This window comes from Pelodiscus sinensis, chromosome 1 (genome assembly GCF_049634645.1).
Source record: "Pelodiscus sinensis isolate JC-2024 chromosome 1, ASM4963464v1, whole genome shotgun sequence".
Taxonomy (NCBI): Eukaryota; Metazoa; Chordata; order Testudines; family Trionychidae; genus Pelodiscus; species Pelodiscus sinensis.
In genome coordinates this window covers 287316125-287343463 of record NC_134711.1, presented here as the reverse complement: position 1 = coordinate 287343463, position 27339 = coordinate 287316125, and the positions used below count along the sequence as shown (strand labels likewise).

General features: G+C 44.9%; 1 protein-coding gene across 1 annotated transcript in view; it reads left to right on the top strand.

Moving 5' to 3' along the window:
* SIAH3 (siah E3 ubiquitin protein ligase family member 3) overlaps window positions 1–26905 on the top strand; it is a 75193-nt gene extending 48288 nt beyond the window's left edge. The window contains exon 2 of the mRNA XM_014570945.3: window positions 24591–26905. Coding sequence (XP_014426431.2) covers window positions 24591–25184 — 594 coding nt within the window. The 3' untranslated portion in view covers window positions 25185–26905. The remainder of the gene's footprint in view (window positions 1–24590) is intronic.
* Window positions 26906–27339: the final 434 nt, after the last annotated feature.

Here is a 27339-nt window from a genome sequence, read left to right as displayed (position 1 = left end):
AAAATGGCAAAAGGAGCAAATTAGTTTTATTCCACAATTAAATCGGAAGGACTTAGCATTGGTAAGACCAGACTGATGCCTTAGCTGGTTACACAGTGTGCTACCCCAACACAGGCTCTTGGAATTTTGTGTCATAGGCAAATTGACAAAAGCTGCCCTTTCTAACCCATAGTCTTATACGAGATAGTTATTAGGGCTAGATTCTGTCCCCTGTAGTTATATTAAGTTACAACTCTAGTAGTTCCACTGTACTCCATGGGACTACTCAAGGAGTAAGGGTATGTCTACACTACCCCGCTAGTTCGAACTAGCGGGGTAATGTAGGCATACCGCACTTGCAAATGAAGCCCGGGATTTGAATTTCCCGGGCTTCATTTGCATAAGCCGGGCGCCGCCATTTTTAAATCCCGGCTGGTTCGAACCCCGTGCCGCGCGGCTACACGCGGCACGAACTAGGTAGTTCGAACTAGGCTTCACAAACACACAAAATTAAACACAATAGTAGGAACATTTCATCCAAATAGAGGTTCCATGACTCCATTATTCTTGTAAGACTGAAGCAGCAGCTCCTGCACATGGATTACTTGAAGTTTGCTTTCAGCAAGGTAAATGTATATATCTAACTAAAAAACCCAATACTATACAAGCCTAGTTATGTGAATGGCTCTGAGAATAGGTAACGGGGTCTGGAATGGAGTCTTTCATCTTTGGGTTACCAGCTAAAATCCAGCCTGGGCTGGCAACGATCAGACATGACCACTACTGGGGACCTATTATTTTTTCCTTTGATTCATGAAGGCCCATCCACTGCCAGATGTAAGTCACTGGAAGTGGGGGAGCAGTAAGCTGAGCCAAGAGGATGCACCCCAGATTCCATTGTGGAATGCCAAATTCCAGTTCCTGGTGGAAACTCCTCATCACAAAATGCCTTTGCTAATTGGCACAATTGCTGACTAGGAGCCCGAGTTCCCCAGTTTAGGCCTGAGGTACCTTGACTGGGCATTGAAAACAAACAAACATGATGAAGGTTGTCTGAGCTGTACGTCTGCAGATAGAGTTCCTCAGTCTCCAGAGCTGTCAATCTGGTAACTTTCATAACTATATTGCTTAATGTACACGTTCTTTTACATAAAACTCCTTAAACCTTCGCTCTATTAATAGACATAATTTGCGTGGTGTAGGAGGAACATTGCCTTCTCTGACTAAATGTAGCCTCCTTTTTTCCCTCCACTTGCACTTCTCTGTCTGGGAATAAGTTCTGGAAGATTTAGACACAGAGTTCAAGGGGCAAGTGGGAAAAGGAGCAGATCATTATTAGAATCAAACAAATATTTGTGGCTTATCTCACTACAGTTCCCATGAAAATTCCCTCTTCCCCACTACAAAGGCATTCCTAATGATGTGTGGTTTTTTTGTTTCCAGAATCTAAAGATACTTATATGGAGGAATGTTTTTATTTTCTCCTCTTTAAACCCGCACGTCATGCTTGCACACAAGTAATGTTGAATTATGGTCAATCTTGCATTACGAAGAATTGATTCATTCACATATGACCCTTTGCTAAAAAATTAAATATCACGTAAAAAAATTACCCAAGCTGCAGAATAGGAGGCAATTTCATTATTATTTGTGCTTCTACAGCCCTCAGCTAAGACTGAAGCCATATTGTGCTAGGCATTGTACCTGCACATAACAAGGGGCAGTCTTTGCCCTGAAATATATCTAAATAAATAACGTAGACAAAGGGTGGGCGTAAGAAATATTATCCCTCTATTTACAGATGGGGAGTTGAGAAAGTCTAACTCACACAAGGTCTGTGGCATATCTAGGAATTGACTGCAGCTATCCTGACTCCCAGGTGACTGTTTTAACCATAAGACCATCCTCCCTTTCACAACTGTTATTTATTCTTATTAGTGTGCCAAATCAAGTTAGTATACTGGAAATTTAGGCCCATATCCTAAATTAGTTGGGTACCTAAATACCTTTGAGGAGCTTGGGTAGTGGGCTTGATCCAGGTTCCATGGGCTCATGGAAGTTTTTCTATTGTCATTGGTGGGATTTTGGTCAGGCTCTAAAAGAACAAATCAAAAGTTTTATCTCCCTTAGAGCTTACACTCTACACTTCAAGCATGACGCAATGAGTAAGGGCAGTGAACAGGAGGGCATTGGGATGAGGAAAAAAAAAGCTTTCAACAATATGATCTCAAACACATACTTACTGAGTGTAGGTATATGTACAGCTCGACAACCCAATTAAGACTTTTTAAAAAGATAATTAAGTTTGATACACTTCTTATGGACATCCTGATGTCTTAAGATGGGATTTTAATGAAGAGCCCATAATGAAACAGAACTGGGAGGTTCTTTCCATGTATAGGCACCAAGTCTGACAGGGAAAATTTAGTGAGTGCAGAGCACCCAGTAGCGCCAGCTCCCTCCTCCCCCTGCGCCAGCTCCCTCCTCCCCCTGTGCCTCACGACCCTGCACTGGCCAGCTCCTCATCCTTCTTCCCTCCCTCCCAGCATTTCCTGAGAGCTGCGAACAGCTGATTTGCGGTATTTAAGCTCCAATAAGGAGAAGGAGGAACAGGTATGGGGCATGCTTTGGGGAGGAAGTGGAGTGAGGGTGGAGCATGGGCAAGGGCTTGGGGAGAAGGGGAGGAATGGGGATTGGGCAGGGGTGAAGCAGGGATGGGAAGAGACTACACAGAATGGGGAAGGGGTGAAGTGTGGGCAGGACCTGGAGAGGGTCAAGTACCCCACAGAATGATGAGAAGTCAGTGCCTATGTTTCCATGTGCAAGATGTGTTGACACGAGAAAAAATGAGCTGCTTGTTGGGCTAGTGGACAAACAGGAAGTTGAGGCCGGTGTCATTTCCTGCAGAGTCCAAGAGATTCAGGGAGGAGACATGTAAGATTAAGTGCAGTTAGTTAGGACCCTAAAGGTTTTTCCTCTGATCTCTTTCTTCTGATCATTAACACAGTTGTTTCTGTCCATGAAATAAAAGACAGGACTATGTAGCACTTTAAAGACTAACAAGATGGTTTATTAGATGATGAGCTTTCGTGGGTCAGACCCACTTCCTCAGATCAAATAGTGGAAGAAAATTGTCACACCCATATATACCAAAGGATACAATTAAAAAAAATGAACACATATGAAAAAAGGACAAATCACATTTCAGAACAGAAGGGAGATGCGGGGGGGGGGGGGGGAAGGAAGGTAAATGTCTGTGAGTTAATGATATTAGAGGTGGGGAAAGGTGGATATCTGTAATTTGTCCTTTTCATATGTGTTCATTTTTTAAAATTGTATCCTTTGGTATATATGGTTGTGACTATTTTCTTCCACTATTTGATCTGAGGAAGTGGGTCTGGCCCACGAAAGCTCATCACCTAGTAAACCATCTTGTTAGTCTTTAAAGTGCTACATAGTTCTGTATTTTGTTTCAGCTACTCCAGACTAACACGGCTACATTTCTATCACGTTTCTGTCCATGTGAGACACCCAGACCAGATTAGCAGACTAGTACCTCAGATTAACCAACAGATTGTGCACATTCTAATCTATGTTTCTCCAAACCATGGACCAGATTCACAGCTGTGCTAGAGCTTTGCATGCTGACGATCCATTGAGGAGATAGTGAACAGAGATGTTGTTAAGCTACTTGTCACTCTCCAATCCCGCAGCTACAGCATCAAAGCTGTTCCGTTGCCCAGAGTAACAGAGAGAGTAGTATGCTGCAGTTAGGGGACATGGCAGCTAGCTACGTTCTCTAATCATGGGTAGGTTGGTAGAGAGCTAGTGGTACCAACTGTCTCTTAGGGAGTCCTTCTTGGTGGTAGTATCCTTAGCTGCCCTTTAGTGTAGATTTCTGCTGTCTTTGCACTCATAGAACAAGGCAGAGATGCTGGATCAGGGACCAGGATTGGCCTTCAAATTGTGACTTGAGATGGACCTGAACCTCATTTTAAAAATTACACTCTCCTCCCTGAATGCTGGAAAAGCACAGACTTCAATCTGAAATCTACAGTCCCCTCCCCCTCCACGATTCTTCCTCCATACACTGAGAAAGTTTGGGCCCACAACTGGATCTGAACACAAGAGTTTAGACTTAACTGCTTGAATTGAATGTGCTGAACAACGACACCAAAGCTAGATGGCCCCAGACTTTAGCAGATTAGGAATTAAGTTCCAGCTCAGATGTGCACTTCATGGCTTGTGCCCAGCTGCACACGACTGCAGGAGAGTTGTGAAGCTGTTGTGTGGAGCAGCCCATGCAGTGTTTTGGTACCTCTGAGTCTAGCATGTTTCTGAGCTTCAGAAGAGGAACCTAGGACATGGGTTAAAGAAGCCTGATATTCAATAATACCTCTACCAATGAGTGGACTTGAGAAGCCCTGGTTTCTTTTCTCCTAGTAGAAATGAATGTTTTATGTCCTACCCCTGCACTTTCAGGACATGTTACTGAAAGAGTGTTATATTACATTTAAATTGCTTTATTGTGAAAGCTGGAAATGGTCTGATTTAAAGAAGGAATTTCTATTGTCTCTGATTGGATTTGGTCTAATTATCTTAGCTGACACCAGTAAATCTGCTCTCTTCTCAGACATGCTGTTACTGTAGTAACTTGTAAATGAATATTGGATGATGAGTTATTAGAGCCAGTCTGAACTGGTAAGTTTAAAAGCATGGCAGGGATTCAGTTCCTCCTTTTCTTTTCCTTTCCATATTAATGTAAACCAGAAAGCCAGCCGGTCAGATCCAGGGCCTCCTGAACCCTTCATGCCCCCTTCAAACCAAGAACTACTTTATCACTTTGCTTTCAGTTAAAGCCCATGATAGCTGGACTTTGAAACAAGGTTTTTATGAAATACAGTCCTGAATCGAGGATGGAATAAACTGCCTGCCGCATCCTAATTTTTGTACTGGTGTTCTTTGCAGTCCAGCCCAAGTCAGAAGCAGGGGCCATATTGTGACTCAGGTATTATCTGCAGCTGGTTAAGGGCATCAGCATATTCTTCCCATCTAGAGCAAGAAGAGAAATCAGAGCAGGAATTGTGAATCTTTGAGTCCCAATTCTTTCCTTGCACTGGTGCTGGGACAGGATAGCTTTAAATCACCGCTTACTCGGGACAAGCTAGAAAATCTCAGTTGAGTCCAAAAGGAAGAGGATAAATAAAGGTTATCTTAATTCATAGCTAGCAGGGTGACAGTATAAAAAAACCTATACAAAAGGTTATATTCACTCCACTGTCCTGTGGCCAATCCATCGTCAGTATGCATACATGTGCACAGAATACTCCTAATTTTTATTGACTGCAGCCTACATTTCAAGTGAAACCTCCTCTCTTGGTGGCCCAGAGATCTTTTGCTGGGCTCCCCTTAGCCCAGGATGTAGCTCCTTTCTTAATCCAGCCCCTTTCTTAATCCAGCCTTGTCTTCAACTCCACTCCCACACCTGGGGCCTAGGAGGGAGGTGAAGAGTTGCAGAGGTGGGGATGTAAGAGATGATATCGGGGCAGAATAGATACAGAGCTAGGATAAAAGATTGACTTAAGGTTGGTGGAGCAGAATTAATTGCTGTGAAGAAGATGGCCAGGTGTGGAGTTGAGAACGTCTGCAGCAGGGGACAAAAAAGTCACCTTAATAAATCTGGAAACATTGGCAATAATCTCTCTTTCTCCCTCTCTCTCACACACACACCCAACTCCACAATATGATAGACTTGTGGAAATAAAGCAGAGTCTATGGTCTGTAGATTCAGACTAAAAGACTGTAAGGCCGGAAGTGACTATTGTGATAACCTGGTCTGACCTCCTGCACATCACAGGCCATAGAACCTTAATAATCCACTCCTGCAATTGGCTCAGTTACTGAGGTCCTCAAATTTTGATTTTAAAAGACTTCAAGTTACAGAGAAGCTACCATTTTTTCTAGTTTAAACTAGCCAGTGATCTGTGTCTGATCCTGCAGAGGAAGGCCAAAAAAACCCCAAACGCTCCCATGGTTTCCACCAATCTGACCTTGGGGAAATTCACTCCTGACCCCACATTATAGTGATCATTTACATACCGAACATGTGCTCAAGTCCCACCAGCCATACATCTGGGAAATAATTCTTTGTGGTCACTCAGAAGCTAGTGTTCCATCTTTGGCTCTCGGAGATATTTCCTAAGTATGGATGTGGATGGGCCATCATGCCACCTCTCCATATACTCATCAAGTTCAGTTCTGAAGCCGGTTAGGTTTTATGCCCCCACTGCTTCCCTTGGAAGGCTGTTCCAGAACTCCATTGCTTGCAGTGATTAGACACTTTTGCAATATTTTCCTCTGGAATTGAAATTAGAGGGTAAGTGTTCCAATTTACAGGGAAGTTGTAGGGGGTGAGACTGTGAGGGAAAAGTTTATATCTAAATTAACTTTACTCTCCACATTATCTTTAGTGATTAATGCTTCTTTTTTTTCTTGTTTTATTTACACAGCTAAAGAACCTTTTATATTGGTTTTCATTTCCTTTGCAAGGTCCAGCTGTTTGGCTTTTTGCAGTTCTTACTTTATCCTGACATTTCCTTACCTCCAAGAGGTAACGTTCGTTGCTGATCCACAAAGATCCAAACTTGAGGTGGGAGATAGGGAACAAGGAGCTAAGGGAGGGAATTGGGACTGGAATTTGGGGGAAACTGGGACTGACTCGGTGTCATGTCTGGGATGTGAGCAATCTGACTTAGTGTATTGGTCATCTTTCTTACTTTTCTTTAGTTGTGTACCTGAGGGGAGTTCTCCTCATGGTCAGACACTGTAGTTAGACAGCGCTCATCACAAAGGCACAAAACACACTCTTTCCATATCCTGATGTCAGTCACTGCAGTTCACCTCAGACCTCAAGAACAGCTTGGTCATACCTGCCTCTGGTTCAGTCACACTTTTGCCCACTGAAGATCAACTGCAAATTCACATGGTAGATTCAAGAGCATTTTTCCATCATGAATCAGACATGCTGGTCTTGGTCTCTGGCACTCTATGGCTGTGTCTAGACTGGCAAGTTTTTCCGCAAAAGCAGCTGTCTACACTGGCCGCTTGAATTTCCGCAAGAACACTGACGATCTCATGTAAGAAATCAGTGCTTCTTGCGGAAATACTATGCTGCTCCCGTTCAGGCAAAAGTCCTTTTGCACGAAAGCTTTTGTGCAAAAGGGCCAGTGTACACAGCTCAGATTTGTTTTGCGCAAAAAAGCCCCGATCGCGAAAATGGCGATAGGGACTTTCTTGCACAAAACCGCGTCCAGATTGGCACGGACGCTTTTCCGCAAAAAGTGCTTTTGCGGAAAAGCATCCGTGCCAATCTAGACGCTCTTTTCTGCAAATGTTTTTAACTGAAAACGTTTCCGTTAAAAGCATTTGCGGAAAATCATGCCAGTCTAGAAGTAGCCTGGGGGTACTGACAGAAAATCCTTCAACTGCATTTCCACTGTCTCTTCAGCTGCCTCTTGAATGCTTTTCAAAAGCCCCAGCAGATATCTTTCTTGCTGAGGAAGGACAGAGCTGAACTTTCACTCTGGCGTCCATTTTCAGAAAAGAATGATAAAATGGTAAAAGTCATCAGGGGACTTACAGGATTTTCCCTGAGGCACTATGAGAATTTAACCTCTTCCACCACAGGTCCCAAGAGGCCTATGGAAATGTCCTAGAAGCTTCTGCATCAGCAAGCTGGGCCAGGAACTGAGGGACAGGCACTGGAAGGCCGTATAGTATTGTGCTAGCATGAACATAGGGAAAAGCTGCACCAAACTTGCATCAGGAACAGCATGATTAGTGTTGGACACACAGCACTGGTGGTGTATACCTCTGTGTTATTCTACTGGTGCAAAACTCTTGCATAGACAAATCTTATAACAGCAATTTCTCCTCATCTATAGTGGTGCCTTAATAGAAATGTTAACACATTCCAGTGGAACAGAGTCACCATTTCATGCCTGATTATGTTGCAAACTGAGATTAGCAAAATGAGTTTGAAGTTCGCTCAGCCCCATTTGATACTGGTGAAAATAATTCCTTCCACTGCCAAACCTCTGACTAATATACATTACTTAAGATATTCTACTGATGCATTAATAATTAATAGCATTTCATATAATTAAAATTTCAAATAAATCTCTAACACCTGGGTTTTGGACTTCTTAATTTCAGCTGTGGAAATTTGGCTTTTGACATAGTGTTTCCCCCCCCCCCCCCCCTTCTTTCATCTAACAGATTCATAAAATCTCATTTGCATACTAAAAAGAGCAGAAAAGAAATTAAATGAAGCCCAGAATTAAAAGGATCACTAGTTTCTTCATGTTAACTTCAGAGTTTAAATCCCCATGTGGTAAGTGTAAATAGCATGTGGGTGTGTAACAGTGGGTGGCAGAGCTTTTATGAGTCAAATGGAAGCAAAGAATTAGAGAACTAGCAGGGATAGTTTCTGTATAGCTGGGAAGATAGAGTGGAGCCCATATAAGCAGAGAAAAGGAGGAGGCCAGGAAGAACATAGATTAAGTAGCACATTTCACAGACTACGGCACAAGTCAATAGCTCAAGTACCTTTAAGGAACATCTGGATAATTTTTAATAGAAAATCATAACCTCCCTATAGAAACTGTGGAACTTTGTCCCTCAAGCTGCCTGCATCCACTATGGAAAGAAAGGTTCATTCAGGGCCTTCAGGGTCTCCACTGGACTCAAAAGGGGCTTCCTGGGCACCAGGCCTTGTTCCATCCCCTTTCCTTCTCCATGTAGTGGACCAGAAGCAGGCTGAGATGGACATATAGTAATCTCCAGACCCTTGCAACTCTTTTCTTTCTCTAAAGCAAACAGCAACAGATATGGTCAAGAATGTATGGCATAAGCCAAGCACTCTTTGCCTCAACTTGGAGTCAGAGTTGCCCATGCAACCTTAATTTGGCCCCCTGGTACGTACATGTAGTATATCTCCATCTGCAATACTCCTTTGTGCTAGGGTATGATTCCGAAAGGCATTCTCATCTCTGGCGCCTCGTCACAAGATGTTCAGCTACCTTCTGGGGTATCAAGAAGGTCCAAATTAAGGTTTACATCATGTATCAGCATGAAAGACCCTCTGGCCCCTTCTTCTGGGCTATCCCTTGGCCTGTCCTTTGGATTCAGTCTTCAGTCCCATCCAGGGCTCAGTCTTCCTTTTGTTGGGCTTGTATGCCTCTTTCTCCAGGGCTGGTAGAGGAATGCAGGTCCACCCTGGACTCTGGTTTCTAGCCAACTAGATCTGCTTCCTCAAACATACTGCTTTTCCCTGAGCCACTTCCTACTTCTAAGCCCCCTTGTGCTGCTTCCCCACAGGTTGTGTATGACATCCTCCCTTCAGTTCTCAATCTCTGTCTTCTGCTTTGAAAATTCTTCCACCCTTCTAGGGCTCCACTGCAGTACTTTTACTGACCCTGTCTCAGGCCACATCTACACTCTGGGGAAGTTTGATGCTGCCGTGATCTATCTTCCGGAGTTTGATTTAGCAGGTCTAGTTAAAATGGATTACTGATTGATGGTGAGGTTCTTCATAAGAACAGTCATACTGGGTCAGAGCAAAGGTCCATCTAGCCCAGTATCCTGTCTGCTGACAGTAGCCAATGCCAGATGCCCCACAGGAAGGGAACACAACAGCTAATCATCGTGTGATCCCTCTGCTGTCATCCATTTCCAGACAAACAGAGGCTTGGGACACCCTTTCTACCTATCCTGGCTAATAGCCATTGATGGACCTAACCTCCATGAATTTATCTAGCTCTTTTTTGAACCCTGTTAAAGCAACCCCTAGTTCTTATATTATGGGACAAGTAAATATCTTTTCCTTATTCATTTTTTTCCACACCAGTCATGATTTTATAGACCTCTATCATATCCCCGCTTAGTCTCCTCATTTCTAAGCTGAAAAGTCCAAGTCTTTTTAATCTCTCTTCATATGGGACCTGTTCCAAACCCCTAATCATTTTGTTGCCCTTTTTTGAGCCTTTTCCAATGCCAATATATCTTTTTTGAGATGAGGAAACACATCTGTACACAGTATTCAGGATGTGGGCATGCATGGTTTTATATAGGGGAAATAAGGTATTCTCTGTCTTATTCTCTATCCCTTTTTAAATGATTTCCAACATTCTATTTGCTTTTTTGACTGCGGCTGCACATTGAGTGGATGTTTTCAAATAACTATCCACAATGACTCCAAGATTTCTCTCTTGAGTAGCTGTAGCTAAATTAGCCCCCATCATATTGTATGTATAGTTGGGATTATTTTTTTCCAATGTACATTACTTTAAATTTATCAACATTAAATTTAATTTGACATTTTGTTGGCCAACCACTTAGTTTGGTGAGATCTTTTTGAAGCTTTTCACAGTCTGCTTTGGTCTTAACTATCTTGAGCAGTTTAGTATCGTCTGCAAATTTTGCCACCTCACTGTTTACCCCTTTCTCCAGATCAGTTATAAATAAATTGAATAGGATTGGTCCCAGGACAGACCCTTGGGGGACACCACTAGTTGCCTCTCTCCATTCTGAAAACTTCCCATTTATTCCTACTTTTTGTTTCCTGTCTTTTAACCAGTTCTCAATCCATGAAAGGACCTTCCCTCTTATCCCATGACAACTTGCTTTACTTAAGAGCCTTTGGTGAGGGACCTTGTCAAAGGCTTTCTGGAAATCTAAGTACACTGTATCCACTGGATGCCCCTTGTCCACATGTTTGTTGACCCCCTCAAACAACTCTAGAAGATAAGTAAGGTAAGGCATGATTTTCCTTTACCAGAACCATGTTGACTTTCCCCCAACAAATTATGTTCATCTATGTGTCTGAAAAAAAACCAAAAGCAGTTGCGCTGGGGGAAAGTAGATGTCCCAGGGAGGGGGCTTCAGGCTGGACAGTGTTTGAGTCAGGTGGAGGGTTGGGGGGCTGAGCAAGCCACAGGCTTGTGGCTGTGAGGGTGCAGGAGTTTGGGCTGGGATGCATGAGGGGCTCAGGGCAGGGAGGCTGAGAGTATGATGGGCTCAGGACACAGATTTGCAATGTGTGGATGGTGCAGGAGACTGGGGATGTGAGGGTTCAGGAGTTTGGGAATGTAAGAGGCTCAGGACAGGCAGTTCCAATGTATGATAGGCACAGGTTTGAGGTGGGGCGGGGGTGCAGAAGTTTTAAGATGCTGCAGCCAGATGGGGGCTTGGCCCCAACTGGGGGCTTGTTGGCCAGGCTTCATTTTTAAATAAAATATTATGTCAAACATGAAATGTTTCAGCATTGTCTTTATTTATGAGAGGGGCAGGGAACCTGTTTTGAGTCAGAGGTCACTGACCCACAGAAAAGTCAGTTGAGGCCACACAAGTGAGATGCAAAAAACAGGCATCTAAAAAACCCAAAGCCTCACTAATGTGGCCCCAACTGTGCTGGTGGGGGCAGAGGACAGAGTGCTGGGGCAAGGTGCTGGTGGGTGCTGGGACAGGGTACTGGTGTGTGCTGGGGCAGGTAGCAGGGTGCTGGTGGGGAGGGGTTGGCCAGGGGGAGGGGACAGGGACAGCTCAACCGGTACCTGGGGATCCCGGGTCTCAGGAAACATGCGGACTGCTCTTCCTTCCCCTCTTCTCCCTTTCCCTCCCATAAACAGCTGGCATCTTCCTGAGTGTGTGTGTGAATCCCGGGACTGCATGCCAGCTCCAACTTCTCAGGAAGCGCGTGCTCATCCTCTGCTCCCCACGACAGCCACGTGCTTCCTGAGAAGTTGGAGTTGGCATACAGTCCCGGGATTCCTACTCCCTCCCCCCATCCCCGCTCTAACCCAATCCCATCCCTCCCCTCCCCTTCCCCGGAGCCAGCCTCCTCCCCCCCCCCACTCTAACCCAATCTCCTTCTCCTTCCCTTCCCCAGAACCAGGCACCCTCCTGCTCTAACCAATCCCCCTTCCCCCAACCTTATGCCCGGGTCCCAGAGCCAGAGCCACTGCTACTGCCATGTGCATCTCCCTAGAAATACTGGGCGCGTGCGCTGAGCAGCCGACTTTGAGCATGTGCTGGCTGGGATGCTGGGGCTCTGCTCGTGGGGAGGTGCTGCCGCTGTGACAGACATGGCAGGCATGCTCTGCCACCTCCTCTTGCCACCTCCTGCACTGGACAGCAGTTCTTGCACACACAGCTTGGCTCAAAGCCATGCAGCTTGGTGCTGCTGCTGGAGCCCCAGCAATGTGGCAATCAGGCATCCCAGGAAGTGGCTCAAGGCTCTGTGGGCCGCATGCAAAGGGGTCATGGGCTGCATGCTGCCCATGTGCCACGTGTTGAATAATTGCATTGAGCTGTCCTAATTGCATTGAAACCCGAAACATTTCAAACCCCCTCAATGACATCAGCAAGAGCGTGAAGGAGATTAGACTGACCATCCACGCTGGAAAACAAAGGGGATGAAAAATGCATGTTGTTCAGAGTACATCATGCAGCTGGATGGACATACCGTTGAGTTCATGGATCAATATGTATATCTTGGAAAAGCATTGCAGATGGACAGTGATTTGGGCCCAGAGTTGAGAAGGAGATGGAGGTTGGGCTGAATTGCCTTTGGGAGTCTGCGCAGTGCTTTTGTTGATATCAGACTTTCCACCACTGCAAAAACCCATCTCTTTAACACTAGTATCCTTCTGATAATGCTGTATGGCTGCGAAACCTTGGAATATGATGCTGTAAGCTGGCTGGCTTTGTCCTGGGTCTAGCCCTGTGTTCAGGCCTGTAAATAAATGTCCAGCAGTCCCCTTCAAACCCCTGGTCCTGAATACAGAGTGGGCCTGTGTCAGCCGACGGTCAGGGCAGTGTGTGCGTGTGTATTATACACCTGAGACTTCAACTGCTGAGACCGGGGTCCCTTGCAGCGGGCAACCTGGAGGAGGTTGACAGGCGCCCCAATAAGTTTACAGGGAGAGCTTATAACACCTCAGATTTTAGCTACTAGAATGCATGATCCCTTCGCAGCGGGTAGCCTGGGGAGGCTGAGAGATGCCCCCAATGGATCTGTCACCTGGGAGTGACACAAATCCAAATGCCCAAGCTCTCCCTATACCTGTCCCTTATGACCGGCTGAAGTTCTTTTAAAATTGTGCTTGGTTCTGTTACAGCAACTGAAGGAGTCAGGTTAAAGATTAAACAGTTACTATTTTATTGTTACAGGGAAAACTTAGCTGTTAAATGCTACTACTGTTACTGATAACACAGTCACTACAAAGGACAGGACAGAAATTACACTAATAAGTCACTTACAGGTACCATGAAACCCTTTTGGTTCTCTGAGCTCTTATTAAATGCATGCAAAATAGACACCTAACAGGTATAATTCTCACCCCTGCATTCCAGACTTGGTGTGGCCAGCGTCTTTCTCTCAATCCCTCGGGAAGAAGTAGGGCGAGGTTGGGCGTCCCACAGACCTTGGGAGACAATCAATACCTGCCAGCAGGTGTAGATGATTGGAGCTCAAATGGGGTGGGCTACTAAACCGCTCTTTATACCCCTTGGGTCACGTAGGCTTCTTCCTGGTCTCAAGTGGCCAATTAGAAAAAATGGCTTTGAACACCAAGTTTCCCACGAAGGGTGCAAAGCATAATTCACACCTGGGAAAATGTAGACAATGGGCACCTCTGGTATGTGATGGGCGAAGATTCCTCTCCTGGGACAGTGCAGGCGTGTCAATTACTGGTACTAGCCATCAGGGTGACGGGAGGCCCCGGGTCATCAGCTAGCCCATTTACTGTCTGGTTTCTGTTTATGGTAGAGTCAGGGACAGGCAGCAAACCTGTGTTCCCAGGGCATCAAAGGCTGACTGCCTTTCTCTTGCTCTCTTGGGGGGGGGGGGGGGAACAAGATGGGGTTAATGTCTGGCTACAGCCTGGTAAACAAAGACCCACATATAGCAGTTCCCCAGTTCGTAGGGTCTTGGCTCTGGCTCTGGGTGGGACAGCAAAGCAAACACAGTCCCACAGTTAGTAAGTCCCCAGGCCCTGATTTAGGACAGGGTAACAAAGAAAACATAGTCCCACAGTTAGTGAGGGCCAGGCCCTGATTCAGGGTGGGGCAGCAACACAAACGTAGGCCCACAGGAAAGAGAGGGGAAAGGGAGACTGCCATCTGGTATGTGGGGTGGCAATGGGGACGCAGGCCCTCCCTACTCCACCACGTTCCGGCCTAGGGTCCTAGCAGTGGCAGCCCTGGTGTCAACAGGAAACTGGCCCGCAACACACTGACACACTCTAAAGTTTTATAAGATCAGAAGATCCCCTTGAGCATCTTCCTAACTCCCCCTCAGTATCTACCTGGTTCCATACTGGCTGCCGGTTCTCAGAGTAGTTGTAGTCTGCACCCTCGGGCAGGGTAAAGAAGGTTTCCTCTTCGGAGCAGGGGCTGGTGGTCTGGGCCAGTCCTTAGCCTCTGCAAAGTCCTCAGGGTCCGCCTGGCTTGGGAGCTCAGGGCAGACCCCCTGCTTCCTCTGGAGGCTGGGCCCCTACTGAGCTCCTGGGCTGGGCTTTTATCCTACCTGCCCCACCACCGGGCTCCTGGGGAGTTAAAGGAGCAGGACTGGATTTGGCCCACCCAGGCTTACAGAGGGGTTCTTCCCCTTCAGGGTCAGTGAGCGGCCACCTCCGCTCACTGCAGATGCTTACAGAAGAATTAAAGCTGCAAACCACCCAAAGAGCAATGGAAAGACACATGGTGAATATAAGTAGGCCACAGCATGTTACTATCGATGATTTGTGCACAAGAAGTGGTTTCAACAATATCATCCAAGTTATGTACAATCAGAAAACGTGATGGCTGGCCATGTAACAAGACTGAGAGACAACAAATGGACAGCGCGTATAATCCATTGGTATCCACAAAACGTAAAAAGAACAAGAGGAAGGCCTCCAGCACGTTGGGTGGATCCTTTATGGAAGATTCATGGAAGGACATGGATAAGAACTGCACAAACCAGGAGGGCATGGAAAAGTTGTGATCTGCATCAGTGGCAAGACTATTCACATCGATGAAATCATGTATCTTCCAAGTATCCAAAGGCAGACCCTCTAAATCAAACTCAGAGGGTGCCTTTGTCGACAGTCGGTACTCCTGCACCAGTGAAAAGTAAGGGAAGCCAACAGAAGCGTTTGATCCCATCAGCCTCCCACTGTGGGGACGGCAGGGAAACTCAAATCAAGGTATGTTGGCTCCAGCTACGTAATGAATATAGCTAGAGTTGCACATCTTGATTCGACCTTCCCTTCTGATCTCAGAGCCTCTCCCATAGGATCCTAAGCTGTTTGCTGTGGATCTTATTTGGTTACTTCCCTACTTAAGGTCTATCTCAGGGTTTTATCCCACACCAGGACCTATCCTGTTCCCTGTAGGTTTCTTTCTATGGGAGAATCCCCTCTTCCTTACTGAGTTCCATTTGGTTCCATATAAGTCCCAGGTACTTAAAGAGCCTTACCTGGCTTTGCCTCCTCTGGCCAGGAGATAAACAATTACAGGTACACTGTCTCATAAGCCTCTAGTCTAACAGGTGGTGGGAGTGAGCCCCATCACAGTATGCATCATATATACAGCTTTGAATTATGTGATATTCTATGTTTCTCACAGCACCTCTGACTCATTTAGTGCACAGGATAGATGTACCTTGGGCATGAATCGGGTTTGTGTAGTATTTTCTATAGGCTCATTTGTTGTAGAAGCTGGCCATGTATGGTGAGTGAGGCAGGGGGGCTATAGAAAGAGAATGCGTGATCTCATGGTTAGCTGAATGCAGAGGAGGACTGGGTTCTGTCCTTGCCTTCACCACAAAGTCTATGTGATTCTGGACAAGTCGTTTGAATGCACAAATGGGAAATGCTTAATGTATTTGCTAGGTGCCCAAGTTCAGATCTTGGCATCAGATTTGCAGAAGTGTTGAGGGTTTACAGCTGCAATTGCAACTCAATGGGAGCTATATGCTGAACACATGAAAAATCAGGCCCTTGCTGTTTCAAATTGGGCACCAAAGATTAATGGATACATTGATCTTAATTGTTCTGTGTTTCAGTTCTGTATCCATAAAATGGAGAAAATATACACTCATCTCACAGGGGTCCTGTGAATGTAAATTCATTAATATTTGTGAAGCTTTCAGCTACCATAGTGATGAGAATCCCAGAAAAGTCCATGAGGAAATTAATAATTCTATCTTTAGAGCAAGGTTTGACTAGTGTGCAGCAAATAAGGCCTGGGGCCACACTTGAACAAAAAGAAACCAGAATTAAGTGAGCACCATCCACTCTGTGCACTGAATGGCACAGTGATCCTGTGGAAAAATGTGATCATGTCACTGAAGACAGTTAAATCATATTGTATACTCCTAAGGAGTTCAAATGAAGGTTGCATGGGGAATTTTCATTCTGAATGTTGTAACTTGTGAGTGCTTGGCTTTGTAAACTTGATAATTTTTTTTTAACTTGTAGATTATACCCCAAATCTGTTTTTAAAAAGCAAAACCAGAAATCACTTATGCCTTTTCTCTGTGGGGCTCTTAGGCTACGGCTATACTGCTTCCTTCTTGCGTAAAAGCCTGTGCAAATGAAGCACGGATTAGCATATTGCTGCACTTCATTTGCATAATTAATTAGGGGCCGTTTTTGCGCAAGAGGCTCATTTTTTCAGGAAGAACGGCTCTTGCGCAAGAGGGGGGGTTTGTGCAAAAAGGAGCTGTCTATACAGCTCCTTTTTGCACAAAAGCCTCTTGCGCAAAAATGGTTCCTAAGCAATTATTCAAATGAAATGCGGCAATATGCTAATCAGCACTTCATTTGCATAGACTTTTGTGCAAGAAGGAAGCAGTACAGACGTAGCCTTAGTTACCCTTCTTAGATTTCTCATCCACCCTTAGGCCTGGTCAGCACTAGGAGTTTACACCAATTTCAGCCACATATGGTTTTCTAAACAATGCGTCCACACTACCAACCCTGTCTCAGCGACCATAAGGGCCTCTGAACTCAATGTCAGTTACTCCTGATTTCACGAGGAGTAATGTTATTCTCAACCTTGTATCATCGAGTTTACGGCAGTATAGATGCACTGTTGGTTTCCCTGTTCTCCCCCTGCATCCTGGTCATATCTCTGTTTCTCTGTGTCAGGGGTTCTCTGTTCCATTCTCTTTGTCTAGCGCCATCCACGGTTTTCCAAAGTTTCTCTCCCAATATCCCCCCCTAACATTAGGGACTGAGGTACCATGAACAGTGACCCACAGGTCTCTTCGGCACTAGTAAGTTCTGACGTGCCACCTACTGATCCCCTAATGCTAGAGGAAGAAGATGAACTCTGACAAAGGACCAGGGGTGGGGAACCTAAGGTCTGGGGGCTAGCTGCAGCTTGCCTGGATCCACCCCCCAAGGCTTGGGGCTCCCCCTCAGCATTGGGAAGCCTGTGCTGGTACTCCAGCTCCCCCCTGTTTCTACCACTGACTGCCCCATGGGGCTGGAGCACACTAAATCTATTAGTCTGCCGTCCCCCTCCCGCGGCTCTGGTACGTGAGGGGCCACAGCCGTGATATATATTTTTTTTGTTTTTGTTTTTTTTGCTTCTTACTTGTGTACAGCCCTCGACTGATTTTGCTGTGGGTCAGCATCCCCCAACCTGAAAAAAGTCCCCCCCCCCCCACTGATTTAAACTGAGCACAGGAACAGGAACTTGGCCATGCAACTGTATTTCCCTGCTCTGTTCTACTTGCTACTGCTGCCTGTGATCTCCTGGTAACTTGATCATGTCTGTCTCCTGACACTTGATTCCTGGTTTGCTCTCTGGCCTCTTCAGCCTTTGACCTCCTGGCATTGGACCAGATCTGGTCCCCAACACCCACTCAGACCACTAGGTCAGATTGTTCACATCCCAGTCATGGCAGCTGGCCAGTCCCAGTTTCTCTCTCCAGTTTCTCTCTCCTGGTTCTGGACTACAATCCCTGATGTCCCCCTCAAATATGGACCTTGTCCAATCTGCATGTACATGAGGCAGCTTCCTTGTCAAACTACCTGGTCTCAACAGGGAGAGAATGGGAGCACAGGAGGCACAAGTTCCCTGTCCTTAGTGCTGGTGTCCTATTGCACCTTGAGCTGGTGCATGTTCAGAGAGACGGTATCTTTAGGGAATAGATCTGTTCAAGTCTCTTCTGAGGATGTGCACATTTGATTTTTCAGTCACTTCAACACTTGGGTAGAATTTCACAGGAACGGCAAAATGCACATTTCTGAGGCAAAGGCTGCTCCCTGCCAAATTGCACATCCCTGCTCCAAAGCAACGAGGGGGTGGACATTATGTTGTTCTGGTGGGCTCCACCCACCATCACTGGTGTGCATACGGGGTGTGCCTAGGCACATACTAATGTCTTAGGGTTGCCAGGTGTCCGGTTTTCTAGTGGACAGTCCAGTTTTTTGGGGCTCTGTCCAGTAAAAAAATCCAGGAAATACCAGACATGTGAAATGTCTGGTATTTTCTGGTTTTCTGACTGGGTGCCTGGAAGCCTGATGGGGGGAGTGGCTGGGAGGCGGGGTGCGATCGGCGCTAGGAGCCCTGGTTGCGTGTGAGGAGGAGGGGCAGCCCGGTCCATGCTCCTGTGCACTGGTCAAGTGCGTGGTGAAGCCGTAGCTGGACTGACCTGCGCTTTGCCTGAGCACCCTGGGATCTGCACTGCCTGGGTCAGTCCCACTCCCCACCAGCTGATACGCTCCTCCCCCCAGACCCCTTCTGGCCGGCCAGTTGGTTCTCCCCCACTTCTCCCCCGATCTTCCCCAGACAGCCCCGCTGCACCCGCCACCAGCCCTGCTTCTGGCAGCCAGTTCTCCCCTCCTCTCCCGATCTCCTCCGGCCAGCCCCACTGTACCCAACTCCCACCCCCGCTGCCAGCTCTACCTCCCACCGGCTGGTTCCTCCTCCTGATCTTCCCCAGCCAGCCCCGCTGCACCCCCCACCAGCACTGCTTCCGGCGGCCAGTTCTCCCCTCCTCCTCCTGAGCTCCCCTGGCCAGCCCCGCTCTGCCCAACCCCCTCCCCCCACCCAACCAGTTCTGCTTCCCATCAGCCACACCCCCATCTCCCCCGTCCAGCCCCCGATTCCCGCCCCCAGCTCTGCTTCCTGGATCCCCCACTTCCTCCCGGCCAGCCCCACTCCCCTCCCAGCCAGTTCCTCCCTCACCCATGAAGTGTGTCCGGTATTTTTTTTAAGACAACCTGGTAATCCTATAATGTCTCAAAGAAAAGTGGCTTTGCGTTTTAATTTAATCGCATGATACACTCTTTTAGTTTTAAAGTATGGATTGCTGTATTATGCAATAAGCACTGAATTGCACATGTAAAAAACAAACTAAGAAGTACAATGTCCCATACTTAAGTCTGTATTTTTTAAGTAAAGTTTAGTTGTTAATTTAAAAAAATTAAGTTGAGTTAAGTTTTAGTTTCTTTAGTTTGTTTGATGAATAAAAATAACGTCCTTTATGATCGAGTAGTCAATAAATGTTCGCCTTTAAAAAAAAAATTCCCTGGATGCACACCCTTATGAAATGTGCTGCGCATGCCTATGCCCATCATCTCAAGATTTAAATGGGCTTATACCTTTTACCAAAGCTACAGTCTCTTAAAACTATTTATGGAAAGTGTATTTATTGTGGAGGTTTAATATCTATATGATAAATGTTTGTTGAAGTTTAAGAAGTGTTACAGGTCTGTCATTTTTATAATATAGCCATTGAGCCTCAATTAAAAATTAACTGGAATTTAATTAAACACTAAAAGTGACATTTTAACTCTTTGATTGTCCCAAGTTCCATATATGATACAGAATTTCCACTCTGAGCACCGCTGAGATGTACCAAGAATAACCTGATGTTTCATTGGCGTTCCATCTATAATCAATAGGTTTATTATAATAAACAGCTAATAGAGTGGAGGACAAGCGGCAAATTGGTTACATTTAATCAGTTCCTTGTTTGAGATACTTGATTTAAAGTGAAGCCCTGAGATTATATGAATGAGCATCAACATTCAGGCATTGTGGACTGTAGAGCTAGAAATCATTAATTATCTGGGAAGAAATATATGAGTAATATGTGATTTGCATATCCTGTTTCGAAAATAAAACCTTATTTCCCTTAACTTCCACGTAGCTTGGTCTACCAAGCCTGCTGTAATTCTGCACCAAAGTTCACGCCAGAGGAAGCAAGTCATCATTTGTGTTCATAAAGGAACAGTGTCTGCTTCTTACCTGCACTATATGTAAAATTCCAATTGATCAAGATGCACTGGGCTGTCATTCAACCTGCATTTTCACAAAAAAAAAATCAGAATTATAGGGCTGCAAGTGATTTTAAGGAGTCATCAAGTCCAGCTTCCTGCACCAGAGTTGGAGCAAATGAGCCTATATGTCCTTGGCAAGTATCTATCTAACCTGTTCTTCAATGCAGTTCTCCTTATAACAATCCTGCACATATTTAAATATATAAGGTTCCCCCTCAGTTTTCTTAAAACTAAACATGCGCAGGGTTGTTGTTTTTTTAATGTTTCCTCATAGGTCAGGTTTTCTAAACCACTTGTCATTTTTATTGATGTCCTCTAGAGAGACACCAATTTGTCCACCTCTTTCTTCAAATGCAGTGCTCCAAACTGGACACAATCATCTAGCTGAGGTCTCACCAAATACTTCCTGTGTCTTTCATACATCACTCTTTTTACTGTGTCCCAGATTGATATTTGGCCTTTTTTTTGGGGGGGGGGGGGGGAGGAGTGGCAATCGCATCACATTTTGGCTCATGTTCAGTTTGTGATCAACTATCATTCCACATCCTTTACAGTGGTACTACTGCCTAAGCAGTTATTTCCTAGTTTGTATGTGATTTTTCTTTCCTAAGTGTAGTATATTGCATTTGTCTTTGCTGAATTTCATCTTGTTGATTTGAGACCAGAAGGAAGCTACACTTTGAATACAGTCTTTCAACCAGTTGAGCACCCATCTTACTGTAATTTCATCTAGACCACATTTCCCTGATTTGTGTATAAGAATGTCATATCCTAGGCTTCATTTGCATCTTCCTGGGCACCGCCATTTTTAAATGCCCAGTAGCTCGAACTACCTGCCCGCAGCTACATGCGGCACGGGCTAGGTAGTTCGAATTAACACTCTTAATTCAAACTACCATTACTCCTCCTGCAAGCCATACCCTTAGAGCCCCAGAAAGCAATCTGGGAAGCTGTGGGAGGCCTCTCAGAGGCCAATACGTTCAAATTAGTGGCACCAGAGAATCCACACTAATGCTATTTTGAAATTACTATTTTGGAATTAGCATAACTCTTTGTGAAATGCAGGAGTACAGAGTTTAAATTCCGTGACCCATTATTTTGAAATAACAGGCTTAGTCGTGTGGTTGCACTGCTTATAAATTCAGAAGAAGATTTGAGTGTAGACCAGGGCTCAGAGAATAGAAACATATCATGTAACCTTCACGTAATCAACCTATTTTGAAGTTTCAATATTTCATACTAACGAGACCAGAAACAAGATACCAGCCTGACATTCTTCACTGAAACAATTCAGCAAATCTTTTCCAACACTGAGTACATTTGAGAAATTCATAATTTGTTTGTGGAATATTGACAAAGCTCAGAAGATGTTACAAATTTTCTACCCTGCTCCTGAGCCTCTAAAGAATGATTGTCATAGCATGATATTTGCAGAGACATGTCTTTTTTTACCTTGACTATGAGTCAGATGGATGAGCTACCATTATACACCATGCTAGTGTAACTTATCAAATTAGGAGAATACATTTTTAAATTCAATTACATTCTCAATGGAAATGGTTTCTCTGACTCTGGTAATCTATGGAGAGGAATTATACACAGTTAATAAAGCTTTACATTTCAAAACCTAATTTTGAATGTTATTCCAGAGGTTAATTTAAGATCCGTCTTCCAAAAGGGAAGTTAAATAAAACTGATAGATGGTTGGAATTTGTTGAGTGGTTTATCAGCATGTGAGTAAAAGTTCATTAGTTTTAATTAGTATAATCACTAATGTTGCATTAACAATTTGCTGAGTGAAAGTAATTGCTCACACCCATTGTATTAGATGGGGAGATTAGAATTCATTTTATGAAGCAATTAGCATTTCAGAGATTTTTAAAAGGGCCTTTTATGATCTGCTGTCGCAATAACCTCCTTCACCAAAAGATGGTTTAAATTAACCATAACTTTCATCCAAATAGGAAGAAGGAAGAAATGTGGGATAAAGTGTGATCCTGTCATCTCCAGTATTCTGTGATAAGCAGTCTTCTAAACGCAGACACCTTGATTTGTCTATAATGAGCTAATTATTTTCCAGGCAATGCTGGTTGTTTATCAGTTTTTGGTTCAGTGTCGTGTTGGAAATTTTAAATTCTTAGATTTTTAACTCACAAAATACATAAAAGAGAATGAAAAAAAGAGTAATTTGGCATAATAATTGTCCAAAGCAGGTACTAGATATTTGGTACATGTTTAAATGATCAATTATTCTTTGTATCAAATGTCAAATAAAGGGGTCTTAGCGCCACCAACTACACAGCAGCACACTTAACATTGCCCTCTTCTCACTGAAACCTTAGAAGTTACAAATCAAAATTCAACTGTCTGAAAAGCCTGGACTTTCGAGTGAATACTGACCATTTAAGGAGTAGGGCAATTTATATGAGTTGATTCCCTCCGCTCCCTCCCGCCCCCCAAGGATGTTTGAGGTAACAGAGTCCAAGTGATGTGGAAACAATTTTTAAAATAAGAATTTGTGAACGTTTACACTCACAGTTCACTGCTTCTAATTTTATCAAAGGGCACACAGACAGAAACAAAGCAACCCAAAACTGATAACAGATCTACCTGCTATGTCATTGAAACAGATTTGGGCCTGGTCAAACCTGTGAAAAATGGAAGGAGACCTGCGTCCAGAATGTGGGGCAGGGTGGGATACGTAAGCCTCAGCATGTTGACATTCACTAGCATGTGCCAAATGGCCTGATAAATTCCTAGTTCTACAAGAGACACAACCAGAAGAAGATTGGTGATAGATGTTCTGATACACACTGTTATTTCCTACTCTAGGGCTGTGTCTACACTGGCCACATAACCCGTAATAGCTATGGAAATGAGAGAAGTCAGAATAGGGAAATGCGCGAGTAGGAATAAGAGATCCTCCGGAATAGGGCTTTATTCCGGAGGATCGCGCCAGTCTGGACGCTCTTTTCCGGATTTTCCCCAAGCCGGAAAAAAGCAGCGGCCATGTTTATTTAAATCCCACGGGGGATATTTAAATCCCCCGCGCATTTCCCTATTCTGACTTCTCTCATTTCCATAGCTATTACGGGTTATGTGGCCAGTGTAGACACAGCCTAGGTGAAAAGTATTGCTGGACAAAGTATCAAAAACATTATATCAACACGTTCATTTCAACACATGGTTTGTTCTGCAGCAGCATGCGCATTGTCTTTCGTTGCGTTTTCTGGAGCTTCTGCCTGAAAAGAGGGGAAATGACTTGGATTTCAAGTAGAAAACTGCCCTTAGCGATAAGCAAACTTTGAAGGATTGGATACCCACTGCATGCATCTCCCTCTGTCACTCCCACACTCCTATGCTGAGGAGGTGTTGACAGGGCCCCTCAGAGCAGTACATCCTGGAGTTATCTCCTCATTGAGATGTATGAGACAATTCATATGCCCCAGAGCTATTGTTTCAGGATGTCTGCAGACAGAGGCAGAGGTCACTGCACCAGTTACATTCAAACATAAACTGAGCATTTCGTCACAACCACCAGGATAGAAACTTACATTTTTTTGTGAAAAAAAGCTGAAATTTTGACATAATCATTGGACTCAAAGAGCAGGTGTCTCTGTTCATGGGCTATTATGCCGCTGCTTTAATCTGTCATGTGTCCACCATTAGATAGAGAGGGGGAAGCATGATTTAGGCAGAGTGTATTTTATTCATAAAGAAAAATACCAAGGCCATCAAACACAATGAAAATGGATTTTCAGTTCACAAATTATGTGTAATAAAACATGTTATTTCAGAGGAGGGGGAATGTCTATGTTTGCCAGAGTGTCTCATTAAAGGGTAATAAAGCTATAAATATTGCATTTCCCGATTAGGAGCTCTAAGAGCCATAACTGCATAAAATGCCCCATGCTCACCTTGTTTTTTGCAAAACACAGATTTGTTTCCCTTGAACTAATGCGACTGCTTTTTAAAACACATACATCACTTTCATTTAAGATGATTTATTGCAGTCCTGCTGGTTTATCTTTCCCCTGCAGAATGAAACAGCTGCTGGCACCTTTTGTTGTCTGCATAAGTCCACATCTTGCTCCCGGTGGGTCTGTCTGATCTCAGAGGTGCTTAGTTCCTTCAGCTTCCATTCATGTCAATGAGATTTGCAGGCCCTCCCAGGATCAGGCCCGGGAAATATCTTGCAAGTCAGTGCCCAGAATGGTATCCCCAACTTTCATTATGTGTGTTTTCTCTCTCTCTCTCTTCTTCTTGCAGTATGTATCAAACAGGCATGCAGTTGGTCAGACCTCCACGGAGCAAAGCAGCCTCCACTCTCACCATCCTCATGAGACAGTGCATGACCCTCAGCTGATTCCATGCACGTGCCCTCTGTTTTCCTGTCAATGGAAAGGCCATGTGGAAGTGGTGGTATCACATCTGAGACAGACGCACCGGATCAACATCCTTCACGGGGCAGAGATTGTTTTCCTGGCCACAGACATGCACCTCCCTGCACCAACAGATTGGATAATTATACATTCTTGCCTTGGCCACCATTTTTTGCTTGTGCTCAGGAAGCAGGAGAAATATGAAGGCCACCCCCAGTTCTTTGCCACCATGATGCTGATCGGCACTCCCACCCAAGCCGATAATTTCACCTATCGGCTCGAGCTCAACCGGAATCAGAGGCGCCTGAAGTGGGAAGCTACCCCGAGATCGGTACTGGAGTGTATTGACTCTGTCATATCAGATGGTGATTGCCTTGTCCTGAACACCTCTCTGGCCCAGCTCTTCTCTGATAATGGAAGCCTGGCTATAGGAATTGCAATAACTGCTAGCAAAGTTCATGCTGCTGAAGCAGAAATCTAAGGATACAAGCATGCTACTTCAGCAGCTTGAGAAAGCCAGAACTCATGGACTTTCTGGGGGTCTCAGGGCTTTTGTGGTCTTTAGTACTTGTCCACAGTGGGCATTATGTAAACATCCTGTGATTAAGGACTTTGTGTAATGTATTTGCTGTTTTGTTAATACAGTTTTATGACACATTTTAAAGGCGATAATCAAATTGTTGTCTCCATCCACGTAAACCACTGAATCTCTTAAGAAGAAACCACCAGCATGGGAAGAATCAGCAGGGGGACTTATAGAATTCCTGTTCTGGGTAATCTATAAAAATGCTTTTCCTTTAGTGTCTGCCTAATAACCGGGTACTAATGCACTCTCATTCCTGGTAGCAAAGTGAAATATTTCCTATGGGTCAGAGGATCCTGCTTTGCCCATTTGTGGTCATCCCTCATGAGCAACTTTATAGCAAGTGGGGGAATGCAATTAGTTTGCTGAAAATGGAGCAAACTGCAACCATCCAAAGCTTTAAGATGAAGAAATTGGTAAGCTCCAGCATGCAATGCTCCATCGGACCCCAGCAAATGGTTTGCATAAACATTGCATCCTATGACCCCCTCCCACCTTTTGGAGCCACTATTACCATTTGAAAGGAAGGGGGAATGACAGACTGAATATCAGGTGGCAGATCATATTTCTCCCACTGTTTCTGTTTATTAACCGTAACAACCGTGATCACTGAACACCAATAATGAGGTGGGGACTAAAGGCCGCCATCAAGCTGAGCCACATGGTGCTAGGCACTGCACTATACAAACATCATAAGTGGCAGTCCTTTCTCTGCAAAAGCTATAGTCTAAGGGCATGATGACATTGCAGTTAGGAGCTTGCCCCCCAGCCTAGATAAACAGACACATGCTATGGTCACTGAAGCTAGCACACTAAAAGTAGCAGTGTGGACATTGTGGCATGTGTGAGGACAGGCATGTGTTAGCCACCTGAGTAGACCCAGTGGGTTGAGTGGGCTTATGCTAGAGCAGCTCAATAATGCTATGTTATTGTGTTAGCTCAAGCACATATCTCTCTGCCTAGATTGGAAGGCATGTGGGCAGTTGCAGTGTAGATGTGCCAACATGGCTGAAGGCCCAGCTGGGGAAGGCAAGCCCGAGGCCCCGCCCCCTTCTGCCCAAAGCCCCATTCCTTTCACAACCTCCTCCCCAGAGGAGTCAAGCCCAGCCCCCCTCCCAGGTCACTGCTCCCAGACCCAGCAGGTGGCATGCCCCACCCTTCCCGGGTGGCCAGAGCACCTGGGACAGTCACGCAGCAGCCCAATACTTCCTGGTTGGCCAGAGAGCGGAATTACTGTGCCACAGCCCCAACCTCCCAGGCAGCCAGGGAACCAGGCTGGCTCGCTATGGACCCAGGCCTCCCCAGCAGCCGGCACAGAGTGTAGGCAGTTTTGGGAAAACAATGCCTTCTTTTGCCTACGTTACCCACTGCCCATGCATGCCAAAGAGTGCCTTTTTAGGGGGTCTCGTATAGAACAGGCACTGGTGATCCATTTATCCCTTAGATTACTCCATCCACTGAAGAAAAACCCACTTCCTCTATAGAGTATTCAGCACATATCCAGGGCCTGCAAATCCTAACTCTTATAGTAAATACCACCCAGCTGCATGTCACATTGAACCAAATTAAGTTATAGTCTCATATCACCATGTGCTGTAACTGGCTTGCCAGAGAAATACAAATCCATAACCTATCATTAGGGCTTTCATTGTTTAATATTTATTTTCTCAAATATTCAAAAGGTGTTTTTCAGAAAAATGAATCTAATACCCAAAAGGGTTTCAGGATGAGTGCTGCAGCTTGATTGTGCTATTATATTCCTGACCCTCAGTTTCATGACTTCCGCTGATTAACACAGATTGTAAAGTGGCAGCTGGAATATCTACCTGCAATATGGACTGTTAGGAGGGAAAACAATCGAGTCTTTCTATAATAATTTATCTTTACCATTTCTTCTATCTTTACATACATCCTCCTGCTCAAAACTGGCCATAGGTGAGAATAGTGTCATGAAAATATGTGGGTTTTTCGTAAGAGCCATTATTTTGTGATAGCGCTTGGGGCTGATTCAATACTGGAAATGGGGTCAGAATCAATCCACTGGATCTGAATA